Source organism: Entelurus aequoreus, linkage group LG13, assembly GCF_033978785.1.
Source record: "Entelurus aequoreus isolate RoL-2023_Sb linkage group LG13, RoL_Eaeq_v1.1, whole genome shotgun sequence".
NCBI classification, from domain to species: domain Eukaryota; kingdom Metazoa; phylum Chordata; class Actinopteri; order Syngnathiformes; family Syngnathidae; genus Entelurus; species Entelurus aequoreus.
In genome coordinates this window covers 939,495-958,242 of record NC_084743.1, presented here as the reverse complement: position 1 = coordinate 958,242, position 18,748 = coordinate 939,495, and the positions used below count along the sequence as shown (strand labels likewise).

Genomic DNA, 18,748 nt, shown 5'->3' with positions numbered 1-18,748 from the left:
CAAGCAGTCATTTGTAAAGTAGACCAGTTTCTTTCCCAGCACTTCATTTCCCGGGCTTTGGCTTGGGGTAATTTCAAAGATGTATGCAATTTCTAAAAGTAGTTTCCACCCTTCTGGTGTGCATGTTTGTGTTTCCCTGCAGACTCACTGAGTGTGTGCCTGTGCAGTGACATGTTGTGTACGTGTTGTTCATGCTGGCTCCAACCTGTGTCACCTGTTTGCAGCATTTTGATTGACTGTTGTTTTTTTTTTTTTATATACCTCTGGTTCTGTCCTTCTTTTGTTTCCTTCTTGTCCTGTGTGGTTCTGTCAGAATGGTAGGTCAGAACTCCCTGGGAGGCACAGCTGCTGGTAGTGATTGGCCGGATCGTGTGTGTGTGTGCGTGTGTGTGTGTGTGTGTGTGTGTGTGTGTGTGTGTGTGTGTCTGTGTGTGTGTGTGTGTGTGTGTGTGTGAGAGAGAGAAAAACATTTTAGTTGTTTAATATGAGAGCATTTTAGTTGTTTATGTGAGAGCATTTCAGTAGTGTACGTGAGAGCATTTCAGTAGTGTACGTGAGAGCATTTCAGTAGTGTACGTGAGAGCATTTCAGTAGCGTATGTGAGAGCATTTCAGTAGTGTACGTGAGAGCATTTCAGTAGCGTATGTGAGAGCATTTCAGTAGTGTACGTGAGAGCATTTCAGTAGTTTATGTGAGAGTGTTTCAGTAGTGTGTATAAGAGTGTTTCAGTAGTGTGTATAAGAGTGTTTCAGTAGTGTGTGTGAGCGAAAAACATTTCAGTTGTTCATGTGAGAGCATTTCAGTAGTGTGTATAAGAGTGTTTCAGTAGTGTGTGTGCGAGAAAAACATTACAGTTGTTTGTGAGAACATTTCAGTAGTGTGTATAAGAGTGTTTCAGTAGTGTGTGTGAGAGAAAAACATTTCAGTTGTTTATGTGAGAGCATTTCAGTAGTGTGTATAAGAGTGTTTCAGTAGTGTGTGTGAGAGAAACACATGTCAGTTGTTTATGTGAGAGCATTTCAGTAGTGTGTATAAGAGTGTTTCAGTAGTGTGTATAAGAGTGTTTCAGTAGAGTGTATAAGAGTGTTTCAGTAGTGTGTATAAGAGTGTTTCAGTAGTGTGTATAAGAGTGTTTCAGTAGAGTGTATAAGAGTGTTTCAGTAGTGTGTATAAGAGTGTTTCAGTAGTGTGTATAAGAGTGTTTCAGTAGTGTGTATAAGAGTGTTTCAGTAGTGTGTATAAGAGTGTTTCAGTAGTGTGTATAAGAGTGTTTCAGTAGTGTGTATAACAGTGTTTCAGTAGTGTGTATAAGAGTGTTTCAGTAGTGTGTATAAGAGTGTTTCAGTAGTGTGTATAACAGTGTTTCAGTAGTGTGTATAAGAGTGTTTCAGTAGTGTGTATAAGAGTGTTTCAGTAGTGTGTATAAGAGTGTTTCAGTAGAGTGTATAAGAGTGTTTCAGTAGTGTGTATAAGAGTGTTTCAGTAGTGTGTATAAGAGTGTTTCAGTAGAGTGTATAAGAGTGTTTCAGTAGTGTGTATAAGAGTGTTTCAGTAGTGTGTATAAGAGTGTTTCAGTAGTGTGTATAAGAGTGTTTCAGTAGTGTGTATAACAGTGTTTCAGTAGTGTGTATAACAGTGTTTCAGTAGTGTGTATAAGAGTGTTTCAGTAGTGTGTATAAGAGTGTTTCAGTAGTGTGTATAAGAGTGTTTCAGTAGTGTGTATAAGAGTGTTTCAGTAGTGTGTATAAGAGTGTTTCAGTAGTGTGTATAAGAGTGTTTCAGTAGTGTGTATAAGAGTGTTTCAGTAGTGTGTATAAGAGTGTTTCAGTAGTGTGTATAAGAGTGTTTCAGTAGTGTGTATAAGAGTGTTTCAGTAGTGTGTATAAGAGTGTTTCAGTAGTGTGTATAAGAGTGTTTCAGTAGTGTGTATAAGAGTGTTTCAGTAGTGTGTATAAGAGTGTTTCAGTAGTGTGTATAAGAGTGTTTCAGTAGTGTATATAAGAGTGTTTCAGTAGTGTGTATAAGAGTGTTTCAGTAGTGTGTGTGTGAGAAACACATTTCAGTTGTTTATGTGAGAGCATTTCAGTAGTGTGTATAAGAGTGTTTCAGTAGTGTGTATAAGAGTGTTTCAGTAGTGTGTATAAGAGTGTTTCAGTAGTGTGTATAAGAGTGTTTCAGTAGTGTATATAAGAGTGTTTCAGTAGTGTGTATAAGAGTGTTTCAGTAGTGTGTGTGTGAGAAACACATTTCAGTTGTTTATGTGAGAGCATTTCAGTAGTGTGTATAAGAGTGTTTCAGTAGTGTGTATAAGAGTGTTTCAGTAGTGTGTATAAGAGTGTTTCAGTAGTGTGTATAAGAGTGTTTCAGTAGTGTATATAAGAGTGTTTCAGTAGTGTGTATAAGAGTGTTTCAGTAGTGTGTGTGTGAGAAACACATTTCAGTTGTTTATGTGAGAGCATTTCAGTAGTGTGTATAAGAGTGTTTCAGTAGTGTGTATAAGAGTGTTTCAGTAGTGTGTATAAGAGTGTTTCAGTAGTGTGTATAAGAGTGTTTCAGTAGTGTGTATAAGAGTGTTTCAGTAGTGTGTGTGTGAGAAACACATTTCAGTTGTTTATGTGAGAGCATTTCAGTAGTGTATGTGAGAGGTAATTCTGAATAATGTCCCTAACGGCCCCTCATATGCATGCATGCATGGTTTGGTGGACGGTGCTTTTACCAAAATTGAGTAATTACTTTTGAAAATAACAAATAATATCAACACTTACCCCCTCATGCTTTCACCTTCCACCGTGCGGCTCTCGGGGGGTAAAAGTATGGACCCCCCCACCCCCCCTGCAGTACGACACTTGCTTCTCTAATTACACTTGGACTATTTCTCTCACGTGGTCCCAGATATCAGTTCTTTCATACAGAGCCCGTGTCAGCCCTAAACCCTCCGTCGGTTCCTCTTCACGGCTCCCTTTTTCTTAGCCAGCCGCCAATGAGGTGGAGGTGGAGGTGGAGGTGGAGGTGGAGGTGGAGGTGGAGGTGGAGGCAGTCAGGCTTGAAATGAAAAAGTAGCGTGACAAGGGAATGATGGGGGCACGGAGCAAGGCAGCACAGACACAATGAAAGAAATGCTGCTTATATATATTTATATATATATATATACATCTACCTACTCTATATACACTTTGCATTAATATTCATCAGTCTAATATCAATTTGGGGCTTTTAATGATTTATTCACACTGTAAGAATAATTGTATTAATTATATTTGACATATTTCATGGTTTTAAAAAACACAAATTGAATGCACTTGTTGGTAAATATTTGTGTTATTCACAGAGAAAGAAAAATATACACAAGTTCAAGTTCACATGCAATCACCTGCCGTATAGTCTGGGAAATAACGTGCCTCCGTGGAAATGCCCCCCTCTACCTCAAAGAACTACTCACCCCCAAATCCTCCACACCAGTGGTCCCCAACCTTTTTGTACTTGCGGACCGGTCAACGCTTGAAAATTTGTCCCACGGACTGGGGGGGGGGGTAGTTTTTGTTTAGTTTTTTTTTGTCATAAAGAAATACAATCATGTGTGCTTACGGACTGTATCCCTGCAGACTGTATTGATTTATATTCATATATAATGTATATATTGTGTTTTTTATGTTGATTTAATATTTTTTTTTAATTTTAAAATTTTTTTTTTAAATTTCTTATGCGGCCGCGGCCCGGTACCAATCGGTCCACGGACCGGTACCGGGCCACGGCCCGGTGGTTGGGGACCACGGCCCGGTGGTTGGGGACCACTGCTCCACACGACACCTCCGCTCCGGACAGGCTAACCTCCTCCAACCTCCGAGGACAAAGTTACGAACTCTGGGAGACCGGGCTTTCTGTTCCGTCCCTCCCAGTCTGTGGAACGCTCTCCCTGACCACCTGAGGGCACCACAGACTGTGTATTCTTTTAAAAAAGGCTTAAAGGCTTAAAAACCCTTCTTTTTAAAAAAGCCTTTTTTTTTTTTTTTAGATACAGTTTATGCATACTAGTTCTAGCTATTAGGCTGTTCTAGTTTTTATTTTTATTTTTTATTTTGGTCTGAGGACAAAGCTACGAATAATGGGAGACCGGGCTTTCTGCTCCGCCTCTCCCTGACCACCTGAGGGCACCACAGACTGTGGAGGCTTTTAAAAAAGGCTTAAAAACCCTTCTTTAAAAAAAAAAAGCCTTTTTTTTTTTTTGTAGATACATGCATACTATTTCTAGCTATTAGGCTGTTCTAGTTTTTATTTGTATTTTTTATTTTATTTTCCGCTCCGGACAGGCTAACCTCCTCCAACCTGCGAGGACAAAGTTACGAACTATGGGAGACCGGGCTTTCTGCTCCGCCTCTCCCAGTCTGTGGAACGCTCTCCCTGACCACCTGAGGGCACCGCAGACGGTGGATGCTTTTAAAAAAGACTTAAAAACCCTTCTTTTAAAAAAAGCCTTTTTTTTTTCTTTTTTTTTTAGATATATGTATACTAGTTCTAGCTATTAGGCTGTTCTAGTTTTTATTTGTATTTTTTTATTTTATTTTCCGCTCCGGACAGGCTAACCTCCTCCAACCTGCGAGGACAAAGTTACGAACTATGGGGGACCGGGCTTTCTGTTCCGCCTCTCCCAGTCTGTGGAACGCTCTCCCTGACCACCTGAGGACACCACAGACTGTGGATGCTTTTAAAAAAGGCTTAAAAACCCTTGTTTTTAAAAAAAGCCTTTTTTTTTAGATATATGCATACTAGTTCCAGCTATTAGGCTGTTGTAGTTTTTATTTTTTAAAATTTGTATTACCTTTTTATTATTATTTTTTAATACACTGTAGCGCTTTGAGGTTGTTTGCTCAATGTAAAGTGCTTTTTACAAATAAAATCTATTATTATTATTATTATTACTATAAGCCACACACACTAAATTGTAGAATAAATTAATATTTTCCATATATTAGCCGCACCGGACTGTAAGTCGCAGATATATACGTTGTGAAATGAGTTATTTACACAGAAATGTTTATTTACATACCTGAACTGTTTCCAAACAGTGTCTGTGATGTGACACGGCAGTACAACGGCCGATCAAACAAAACAGACTCAATAACTCCACGGTGACGTTTGAGGAATTTACTGAGGAATTTGTGAAAGTGAAACAATACAAAAAAGAATGCATTTGTAAGTTAATAATACTAACACAGACACTCGTAAACGTGTTAGCATGTTCGCTAATGCTAATGACGCAAGCTCGATCACATTACGATGGCACGCACATACATCACACCTGGGACATTTTGATAAGTAAGAATTGTTTTAGCTATATTGAAAAACTTGCAAACGTTGCTCGGCGTGGTGAATGAAGAATCCATGCGAGTAGAAACGCTATGGACGGCTAGGAGACGCAACGGCACCTGCAGTGAGCAAACTTGTCCAAAAGATGGCGCCATAGCACAAACGATAACACACCATTACGGTCCTGTGCTTGGGTTTAACGAAGAAAAAAATCCACGAATTAGCCGCAGCGTTTTATAAGCCGCAGGGTTCAAAGCGTAGGGGAAAAAAGTAGCATTTTATAATCTGGAATTTACAGAAGTCACTGTGAATGTACTAAACTCATGCTCACCTCATTATCTATTGTGCCCCTTGCTCTCGATTCACCACTGCAATATTATGTATTAGCTATTGAAGTACTTGTTTATGTTTGTAGTTTATTATTAATATTTGTTTACATTGAGCACAGAGAGCGTTATATTCCCCGTGTGGTAAACACACCTGGCCAATAAAGATGCTGAGTTAGGTGTTTTACATAAGTGTGTGTGAGTGTGTGTGTGTGTGTGTGTGTGTGTGTGCGTGCGTGTGTGTGTGTGTGTGTGTGTGTGTGTGTGTGTGTGTGTGTGTGTGTGTGTGTGTGTGTGTGTGTGTGTGTGTGTGTGTGTGTGTGTGTGTGTGTGTGTGAGTGTGTGTGTGAGGGACCCTATGGTGCTATTTTTAACCCTGAGTGTTTGAGAAAGCGAGCAGGATGGGGTAAGTTGTGCAAGAAAGGAGAAGGCTGTGGATGGAGGTTAAGGTGCCAATGAGAGGAATAAAAACAGCAATGGACAATTGGAAAACGGCAATATAAAACAGAAGGAAATGTGTTTTATACACTTACTGTGCAATATACAATCTATGTAGTATAATAATATACAGTATCATTTTTGCAGGTCTGTTGTCAGATGGAAATATGAAATATTTCATTAAACTGAACTGCATGGCTCTGAAATGTACACCATGCAATACTTGGGGTAATGTTTACTGTAGCAGGTAAGCTACATCAAATTGGGTATTTATGTGCGTATATGTGTGTGTATATATGTATATTTATTTATACACAGATATATATGCATATGTATATATATACATTATGTATATATATCTATACATATATGTATATGTATATATGTATGTATATATGTACATATATATCAGTATATATGTGTGTATGTATATATATGTATGTGTATATATGTATATACTTATATATCAGTATATATATGTGTGTGTATATGTATATACATATATATGTATATATGTGTGTATATGTATATATATATATATATATATATATATATATATATATATATATATATATATATATATATACATATATGTATATGTATGTATGTATGTATATAAACATATTCCTATATGTATATATACTGTGTGTATGTATATATATACTGTATATATATATATATATATATATATATATATATATATATATATATATATATATATATATATATATATATATATATATATATATATATATATATATATATATATATATATATATATATATATATATATATGTATATATATATATATATATATATATGTATATATACATATATGTGTGTGTATAAGTATATACATATACACATACTGTATGTATATGTGTGTGTGTATATATGTATAGTATGTAGGGATGTCCGATAATGGCTTTTTGCCGATATCCGATATTCCGATATTGTCCAACTCTTTAATTACCGATACCGATATCAACCGATACCGATATCAACCGATATATGCAGTCGTGGAATTAACACATTATTATGCCTAATTTGGACAACCAGGTATGGTGAAGATAAGGTACTTTTTTAAAAAATTAGTAAAATAAGATAAATAAATTAAAAACATTTTCCTGAATAAAAAAGAAAGTAAAACAATATAAAAACAGTTACATAGAAACTAGTAATGAATGAAAATGAGTAAAATCAAGTGTTAAAGGTTAGTATTATTAGTGGAGCAGCAGCACGCACAATCATGTGTGCTTACGGACTGTATCCCTTGCAGACTGTATTGATATATATTGATATATAATGTAGGAAGCAGAATATTAATAACAGAAAGAAACAACACTTTTGTGTGAATGAGTGTAAATGGGGGAGGGGGGTTTTTTGGGTTGGTGCACTAATTGTAAGTGTATCTTGTGTTTTTTATGTTGATTTAATTAAAAAAAACAAAAAAAAACAAAACGATACCGATAATAAAAAAACCGATAATTTCCGATATTACATTTTAACGCATATATCGTCCGATAATATCGGCAGGCCGATATTATCGGACATCTCTAATAGTATGTATGTATATACTGTATGTATGTATAAATATATACCGTATTTTTCGGACTATAAGTCGCAGTTGTTTTCATAGTTTGGCCGGGGGTGCGACTTATACTCAGGAGCGACTTATGTGTGAAATGATTAACACATTAGCGTAAGATATCCAATAATATTATTGATCTCATTCACGTAAGAGACTAGACGTATAAGATTTCATGGGATTTAGCGATTAGGAGTGACAGATTGTTTGGTAAACGTATAGCATGTTCTATATGTTATAGTTATTTGAATGACTCTTACCATAATATGTTACGTTAACATACCAGGCACGTTATTTATGCCTCATATAACGTACACTTATTCAGCCTGTTGTTCACTATTCTTGATTTATTTTAAATTGCCTTTCAAATGTCTATTCTTGCTGTTGGCTTTTATCAAATACATTTCCCCAAAAAATGGGCCTTATACTCCAGTGCGACTTATATATGTTTTTTTCCTTCTTTATTATGCATTTTCGGCCGGTACGACTTATACTTTGAAAAATATGGTATACAGTATATGTATATATACAGTATATGTGTATATATATATATGTATATATATATATATATATATATATATATATATATATATATATATATATATATATATATATATATATACAATAATACTAGCACATTTTGGGAAAAGTGGAGCATTACTTTACTGACGTTAGAGGGTTTTTTTTGAGTCACTTCCTTTGTTATAGTTGCCGATTAATTTAGTCATCGATTCGTTGGATCTATGCTATGCGCATGTGCAGAGGCTTTTACAAAAAAATTTTTTATTTTATTTTATTTATTTATTTATTTTTTTAAACAAACCTTTATTTATAAACTGCAACATGTACAAACAGCTGAGAAACAATAATCAAAATAAGTATGGTGCCAGTATGCTGTTTTTTTTCTCAATAAAATACTGTAAAGGATAGAAATGTAGTTTGTCTCTTTTATCCGATTATTAATCGAAGTAATAATCGACAGATTAATCGATGATCAAATTAATAGTTAGTTGCAGCCCTAATATATATATATATATATATATATATATATATATATATATATATATATATATATATATATATATATATATATATATATATATATATATATATACAGTGTATGTATATATACAATAATACTAGCACATTTTGGGAAAAGTGGAGCATTACTTTACTGACGTTAGAGTTTTTTTTTTGAGTCACTTCCTTTGTTGGCATTGAAAATTGCAACATTACCTGGAGGTAGTTTGGCCGAGTCCGCTCTCAGTGCTGCTGGAGTGGTCGCCAATCGCCATCTTTGACGTGACATCTTGCGCAACCCGGGTACCGAAACAAAAGTACTGTATTTGGTGACCATTCCTACGCCTTACAGTATGTGACTGAAGTACGACCCCCGCCCTCTCTTCACAGGAGCTGAACGCGCTTCGTCCCACAAAAGGTTTCCGCCTCTGGATGACATCCGAGGTCCACCCCAGGTTTCCTCCCATCCTGCTGCAGTCCAGTCTCAAGATCACATATGAGGTACACGCCATGGTCTGAAACCTGCATCAGCATCCTCATTATTTGTCATGTCAAGGAAAACACTTTCTCTTCATTTGAAAGATCATTTTATGTATATCATACAGTATGCCGCCATCATTTTATCTGGCCCTGCTGCACCCTATGTCATATGTCGCCATCATTTATCTGGCCTGTAACAGCATTTTATGTGGCCCACCACATCATTTTATGTGGTCCACCACATCATTTTACGTGGTCCACCACATTATTTTACGTGGTCCACCACATCATTTTATGTGGTCCTCCACATCATTTTATGTGGTCCACCACATCATTTTACATGGCCCACCACATCATTTTACGTGGTCCACCACATCATTTTACCTGGCCCACCACATTATTTTACATGGCCCACCACATCATTTTACATGGTCCACCACATCATTTTACGTGGTCCACCACATCATTTTATGTGGTCCACCACATCATTTTACATGGCCCACCACATCATTTTACATGGCCCACCACATCATTTTACATGGTCCACCACATCATTTTACGTGGTCCACCACATCATTTTACGTGGTCCACCACATCATTTTACGTGGTCCACCACATCATTTTATGTGGTCCACCACATCATTTTACATGGCCCACCACATTATTTTACATGGCCCACCACATCATTTTACATGGTCCACCACATCATTTTACGTGGTCCACCACATCATTTTACGTGGTCCACCACATCATTTTACGTGGTCCACCACATCATTTTACGTGGTCCACCACATCATTTTATGTGGTCCACCACACCATTTTACTTGGCCCACCACATTATTTTACATGGCCCACCACATCATTTTACATGGTCCACCACATCATTTTACGTGGTCCACCACATCATTTTACGTGGTCCACCACATCATTTTACGTGGTCCACCACATCATTTTACGTGGTCCACCACATCATTTTACCTGGCCCACCACATTATTTTACATGGCCCACCACATCATTTTACATGGTCCACCACATCATTTTACGTGGTCCACCACATCATTTTACGTGGTCCACCACATCATTTTACATGGCCCACCACATTATTTTACATGGCCCACCACATCATTTTACATGGTCCACCACATCATTTTACGTGGTCCACCACATCATTTTACGTGGTCCACCACATCATTTTACGTGGTCCACCACATCATTTTACGTGGTCCACCACATCATTTTATGTGGTCCACCACATCATTTTACTTGGCCCACCACATCATTTTACATGGCCCACCACATCATTTAAAATTGCCCACCACATCATTTACGTGGCCCACCACATCATTTTACATGGCCCACCACATCATTTTACTTGGTCCACCACATCATTTTACGTGGTCCACCACATCATTTTACTTGGCCCACCACGTCATTTTACTTGGCCCACCACGTCATTTTACGTGGTCCACCACATCATTTTACGTGGCCCACCACATCATTTACGTGGCCCACCACATCATTTTACATGGTCCACCACATCATTTTATGTGGTCTGCAACATCATTTATGTTGCCCTCTCCCTTTTTTACTCGGCCCTGCCGTATTATTGCATCATTTTACGTGGCCCACATCATCATTTTATGTGGCCCAGCCGCATTATTTTTGTGGCCCAGCCACATTATTTGAATTGGCCCACCAAATCATTTTATGTGACCCACCATTTAATTTTACCTTGTCCTCTGCATCCTTTTAATTCATGTGTCCTGCCACTTACTTTTACTTAGTCCACAGCATCATTTAGGTGGCCCTGCAGGACGTATTATTTTATGTGGTCCACCACTTCATTTTACATGGACATCATTTAATTGGCACATTATTTGACCTGGTCCACAGCATCATTCAGGTGGCCCTGCTACATTATTGTGCATGACCCTGCTGGCCAACTTTGTAACTGCATGATTGTCATGAAGAAGTGAATAAGGCGGTGTTTGTTGACTGGACTATAGTCTGATCCAGTATTTGTTGACTGGACTATAGTCTGATCCAGTATTTGTTGACTGGGCTATAGTCTGATCCAGCATTTGTTGACTGGACTATAGTCTGATCCAGTATTTGTTGACTGGACTATAGTCGGATCCAGCATTTGTTGACTGGTCTATAGTCTGGTCCAGTATTCGTTGACTTGACTATAGTTGGATCCAGTATTTGTTGACTGGACTATAGTCGGATCCAGCATTTGTTGACTGGACTATAGTCTGATCCAGCATTTGTTGACTGGACTATAGTTGGATCCAGTATTTGTTGACTGGACTATAGTCGGATCCAGCATTTGTTGACTGGACTATAGTGTGATCCAGTATTTGTTGACTGGACTATAGTCTGATCCAGTATTTGTTGACTGGACTATAGTCTGATCCAGTATTTGTTGACTGGACTCTAGTCTGATCCAGCATTTGTTGACTGGACTATAGTCTGGTCCAGCATTTGTTGACTGGACCCTAGTCTGGTCCAGTATTTGTTGACTGGACTATAGTCTGGTCCAGTATTTGTTGACTGGACTATAGTCTGATCCAGTATTTGTTGACTGGACTATAGTCTGATCAAGCATTTGTTGACTGGACTATAGTCTGGTCCAGTATTTGTTGACTGGACTATAGTGGGATCCAGCATTTGTTGACTGGACTATAGTCTGATCAAGCATTTGTTGACTGGACTATAGTCGGATCCAGCATTTGTTGACTGGACTATAGTCTGGTCCAGTATTTGTTGAGGGCAGCCATCTTTGTGACATTGTGTGACCCCCCCCCCCCCCTGAATGATGTACCCCAGTTTTTCTTTGGGTGTGACCTTGCTGTGGTCCATGTCTGCAGGATCCTCCTGGGCTGAAGAGGAACCTCCTCAGGACTTATGAATCCTGGTCTCCAGAGCAGATCAGTAGAGGTCTGCTTTCCTCCACGTAGTCACTCGCCATCCTTAGACTCACCTTTCTTGTCTTTGCATTGCTCACCTAAAAAAGATGGCGGTCAGGAGATGGTGAAACATTATTGACTTTCATGTTTGGCTTCAGGAGGAAAACTGCTGAGAGCTCAGTCTCTTTTCTGCTTGGCCTGGTTCCATGCCGTCTGTCAGGAGAGACGCAACTACATCCCTCAGGTGACACTCTCATTCAGTGTATAAAACTTCTGTATTTTAAAAATCAGTGTATAAAAACACAAACAAGAACACAAAGAACCCAAACAAGAACACTTGAAAACAAACAAGAACACAACAAACACAAAGAAAAACACAAACAACAACATACCATGAATTGATTTAAGTTGAAAACTTATTGGGGTGTTACCATTTAGTGGTCAATTGTACGGAATATGTACTGTACTGTACTGTAATCTACTCATACATGTCTCAATCAATCAATCAACACGAAGAACAAAAACAAGAAAATAACAAACACAAACAAGAAAAATAACAAACACAAACAAGAATATAACAAACACAAACAAGAACACAAACAAAAACACAAACAAGAACAAGACAAACACATACAAGAACATGAAAAACACAAGCAAGAACACGAAGAACACAAACAAGAACATGAAAAACACAAACAAGAACAGGAAGAACACAAACAAGAACATGAAGAACACAAAAAAGGACAGGAAGAACACAAGGAAGAACACAAACAAGAACATGAACACAAACAAGAACATGAAGAACACAAACAAGAACAGGAAGAACACAAACAAGAACATGAAGAACACAAAAAAGGACAGGAAGAACACAAGGAAGAACACAAACAAGAACATGAACACAAACAAGAACATGAAGAACACAAAAAAGAACAGGAAGAACACAAACAAGAACATGAACACAAACAAGAACATGAACACAAACAAGAACATGAAAAACATAAATAAGAACACAAAGAACACATAAGAACACAAAAAACACAAACGAGAACACGAAGAACATAAATAAGAACACAAAGAACACATAAGAACACAAAAAACACAAACGAGAACATGAAGAACACAAACGAGAACATGAACACAAACAAGAACATGAAGAACACAAACAAGAACACGAAGAACATAAATAAGAACACATAAGAACACAAAAAACACAAACAAGAACATGAAGAACACAAACGAGAACATGAAGAACACAAACAAGAACATGAAGAACACAAACAAGAACACAAATAACACAATAATCTAGTTAGTTTCAATTCACATTTATATTTGTGTGATCATGTCTATAGTTGTATTTAAATACTTATGTATGTGTGTGTTCATGTCTATAGTTGTATTTAAATACTTATGTATGTGTGTGTTCATGTCTATAGTTGTATTTAAATACTTATGTATGTGTGTGTTCATGTCTATAGTTGTATTTAAATACTTATGTATGTGTGTGTTCTTGTCTATAGTTGTATTTAAATACTTATGTATGTGTGTGTTCATGTCTATAGTTGTATTTAAATACTTATGTATTTGTGTGTTCATGTCTATAGTTGTATTTAAATACTTATGTATGTGTGTGTTCATGTCTATAGTTGTATTTAAATACTTATGTTTGTGTGTGTTCATGTCTATAGTTGTATTTAAATACTTATGTATGTGTGTGTTCATGTCTATAGTTGTATTTAAATACTTATGTATGTGTGTGTTCATGTCTATAGTTGTATTTAAATACTTATGTATGTGTGTGTTCATGTCTATAGTTGTATTTAAATACTTATGTATGTGTGTGTTCATGTCTATAGTTGTATTTAAATACTTATGTATGTGTGTGTTCATGTCTATAGTTGTATTTAAATACTTATATTTGTGTGTGTTCATGTCTATAGTTGTATTTAAATACTTATGTATGTGTGTGTTCATGTCTATAGTTGTATTTAAATACTTATGTATGTGTGTGTTCATGTCTATAGTTGTATTTAAATACTTATGTATGTGTGTGTTCATGTCTATAGTTGTATTTAAATACTTATGTATGTGTGTGTTCATGTCTATAGTTGTATTTAAATACTTATGTATGTGTGTGTTCATGTCTTTAGTTGTATTTAAATACTTATGTATGTGTGTGTTCATGTCTATAGTTGTATTTAAATACTTATGTTTGTGTGTGTTCATGTCTTTAGTTGTATTTAAATACTTATGTATGTGTGTGTTCATGTCTTTAGTTGTATTTAAATACTTATGTATGTGTGTGATCATGTCTATAGTTGTATTTAAATACTTATGTATGTGTGTGTTTATGTCTATAGTTGTATTTAAATACTTATGTATGTGTGTGTTCATGTCTATAGTTGTATTTAAATACTTATGTATGTGTGTGTTCATGTCTATAGTTGTATTTAAATACTTATGTATGTGTGTGTTCATGTCTATAGTTGTATTTAAATACTTATGTGTATGTGTGTTGTTTCCCTCCATGGTTCAAATGCTCCAAAGTGTGTGCAAATATTGACATGTTTGTTCCCCCTCTGCTTTTAGGGCTGGACTAAGTTCTATGAGTTCTCCTTGTCAGACCTGCGTGCTGGCTTTGAAATCCTGGACAGGTTGTTTGAAGGTGAGAACCACACTTCCTGCTGACACTTCATTAGGGACAGCATTATTCACATGTGAATAATATAAATACAGTCTATTATACAGCATTATTCACATGTTAATAACATAAATACAGTTTATTATACAGCATTATTCACATGTGAATAGTATAAATACAGTCTATTATACAGCATTATTCACATGTGAATAATATAAATACAGTCTATTATACAGCATTATTCACTTGTGAATAATATAAATACAGTCTATTATACAGCATTATTCACATGTGAATGATATAAATACAGTCTATTATACAGCATTATTCACATGTGAATAACATAAATACAGTCTATTATACAGCATTATTCACATGTTAATAACATAAATACAGTTTATTATACAGCATTATTCACATGTGAATAGTATAAATACAGTCTATTATACAGCATTATTCACATGTGAATAATATAAATACAGTCTATTATACAGCATTATTCACATGTTAATAACATAAATACAGTTTATTATACAGCATTATTCACATGTGAATAGTATAAATACAGTCTATTATACAGCATTATTCACTTGTGAATAATATAAATACAGTCTATTATACAGAATTATTCACATGTGAATGATATAAATACAGTCTATTATACAGCATTATTCACATGTGAATAACATAAATACAGTCTATTATACAGCATTATTCACATGTGAATAATATAAATACAGTCTATTTTACAGCATTATTCACATGTGAATAACATAAATGCAGTCTATTATACAGCATTATTCACATGTGAATAATATAAATACAGTCTATTATACAGCATTATTCACATGTGAATAATTTAAATACAGTCTATTATACAGCATTATTCACATGTGAATAACATAAATGCAGTCTATTATACAGCATTATTCACATGTGAATAACATAAATACAGTTTGTTATACAGCATTATTCACATGTGAATAATATAAATACAGTCTATTATACAGCATTATTCACATGTTAATAACATAAATACAGTTTATTATACAGCATTATTCACATGTGAATAGTATAAATACAGTCTATTATACAGCATTATTCACATGTGAATAATATAAATACAGTCTATTATACAGCATTATTCACTTGTGAATAATATAAATACAGTCTATTATACAGCATTATTCACATGTGAATGATATAAATACAGTCTATTATACAGCATTATTCACATGTGAATAACATAAATACAGTCTATTATACAGCATTATTCACATGTTAATAACATAAATACAGTTTATTATACAGCATTATTCACATGTGAATAGTATAAATACAGTCTATTATACAGCATTATTCACATGTGAATAATATAAATACAGTCTATTATACAGCATTATTCACATGTTAATAACATAAATACAGTTTATTATACAGCATTATTCACATGTGAATAGTATAAATACAGTCTATTATACAGCATTATTCACTTGTGAATAATATAAATACAGTCTATTATACAGAATTATTCACATGTGAATGATATAAATACAGTCTATTATACAGCATTATTCACATGTGAATAACATAAATACAGTCTATTATACAGCATTATTCACATGTGAATAATATAAATACAGTCTATTTTACAGCATTATTCACATGTGAATAACATAAATGCAGTCTATTATACAGCATTATTCACATGTGAATAATATAAATACAGTCTATTATACAGCATTATTCACATGTGAATAATTTAAATACAGTCTATTATACAGCATTATTCACATGTGAATAACATAAATGCAGTCTATTATACAGCATTATTCACATGTGAATAACATAAATACAGTTTGTTATACAGCATTATTCACATGTGAATAATATAAATACAGTCTATTATACAGCATTATTCACATGTTAATAACATAAATACAGTTTATTATACAGCATTATTCACATGTGAATAATATAAATGCAGTCTATTATACAGCATTATTCACATGTTAATAACATAAATACAGTATTATACAGCATTATTCACATGGGAATAAAATAAATACATTCTATTATACAGCATTATGCACATGTGAATAGTATAAATACAGTCTATTATACAGCATTATTCACATGTGAATAACATAAATACAGTCTATTATACAGCATTATTCACATGTGAATAATATAAATACAGTCTATTATACAGCATTATTCACATGTGAATAGTATAAATACAGTCTATTATACAGCATTATTCACATGTGAATAACATAAATACAGTCTATTATACAGCATTATTCACATGTGAATAATATAAATACAGTCTATTATACAGCATTATTCACATGTGAATAGTATAAATACAGTCTATTATACAGCATTATTCACATGTGAATAATATAAATACAGTCTATTATACAGCATTATTCACATGTGAATAGTATAAATACAGTCTATTATACAGCATTATTCACATGTGAATAATATAAATACAGTCTATTATACAGCATTATTCACATGTGAATAGTATAAATACAGTCTATTATACAGCATTATTCACATGTGAATAACATAAATACAGTCTATTATACAGCATTATTCACATGTGAATAATATAAATACAGTCTATTATACAGCATTATTCACATGTGAATAGTATAAATACAGTCTATTATACAGCATTATTCACATGTGAATAACATAAATACAGTCTATTATACAGCATTATTCACATGTGAATAACATAAATACAGTCTATTATACAGCATTATTCACATGTGAATAATATAAATACAGTCTATTATACAGCGTTATTCACATGTGAATAATATAAATACAGTCTATTATACAGCATTATTCACATGTGAATGATATAAATACAGTCTATTATACAGCATTATTCACATGTGAATAACATAAATACAGTCTATTATACAGCATTATTCACATGTGAATAGTATAAATACAGTCTATTATACAGCATTATTCACATGTGAATAACATAAATACAGTCTATTATACAGCATTATTCACATGTGAATAATATAAATACAGTCTATTATACAGCATTATTCACATGTGAATAGTATAAATACAGTCTATTATACAGCATTATTCACATGTGAATAACATAAATACAGTCTATTATACAGCATTATTCACATGTGAATAATATAAATACAGTCTATTATACAGCATTATTCACATGTGAATAGTATAAATACAGTCTATTATACAGCATTATTCACATGTGAATAACATAAATACAGTCTATTATACAGCATTATTCACATGTGAATAATATAAATACAGTCTATTATACAGCATTATTCACATGTGAATAATATAAATACAGTCTATTATACAGCATTATTCACATGTGAATAGTATAAATACAGTCTATTATACAGAATTATTCACATGTGAATAATATAAATACAGTCTATTATACAGCATTATTCACTTGTGAATAATATAAATACAGTCTATTATACAGCATTATTCACATGTGAATGATATAAATACAGTCTATTATACAGCATTATTCACATGTGAATAACATAAATACAGTCTATTATACAGCATTATTCACATGTGAATAATATAAATACAGTCTATTTTACAGCATTATTCACATGTGAATAACATAAATGCAGTCTATTATACAGCATTATTCACATGTGAATAATATAAATACAGTCTATTATACAGCATTATTCACATGTGAATAATATAAATACAGTCTATTATACAGCATTATTCACATGTGAATAATTTAAATACAGTCTATTATACAGCATTATTCACATGTGAATAACATAAATGCAGTCTATTATACAGCATTATTCACATGTGAATAACATAAATACAGTTTGTTATACAGCATTATTCACATGTGAATAATATAAATGCAGTCTATTATACAGCATTATTCACATGTTAATAACATAAATACAGTCTATTATACAGCATTATTCACATGTGAATAATATAAATACAGTCTATTTTACAGCATTATTCACATGTGAATAACATAAA

General features: G+C 34.0%; 1 protein-coding gene across 1 annotated transcript in view; it reads left to right on the top strand.

The window, feature by feature from the left end:
- LOC133663681 (cytoplasmic dynein 2 heavy chain 1-like) overlaps positions 1–18,748 on the top strand; it is a 118,332-nt gene that overhangs the window by 61,798 nt on the left and 37,786 nt on the right. The window contains exons 20-23 of the mRNA XM_062068365.1: positions 9,067–9,177; positions 12,028–12,097; positions 12,225–12,310; positions 14,653–14,728. Of these exons, the coding sequence (XP_061924349.1) occupies positions 9,067–9,177; positions 12,028–12,097; positions 12,225–12,310; positions 14,653–14,728 (343 nt within the window). The remainder of the gene's footprint in view (positions 1–9,066; positions 9,178–12,027; positions 12,098–12,224; positions 12,311–14,652; positions 14,729–18,748) is intronic.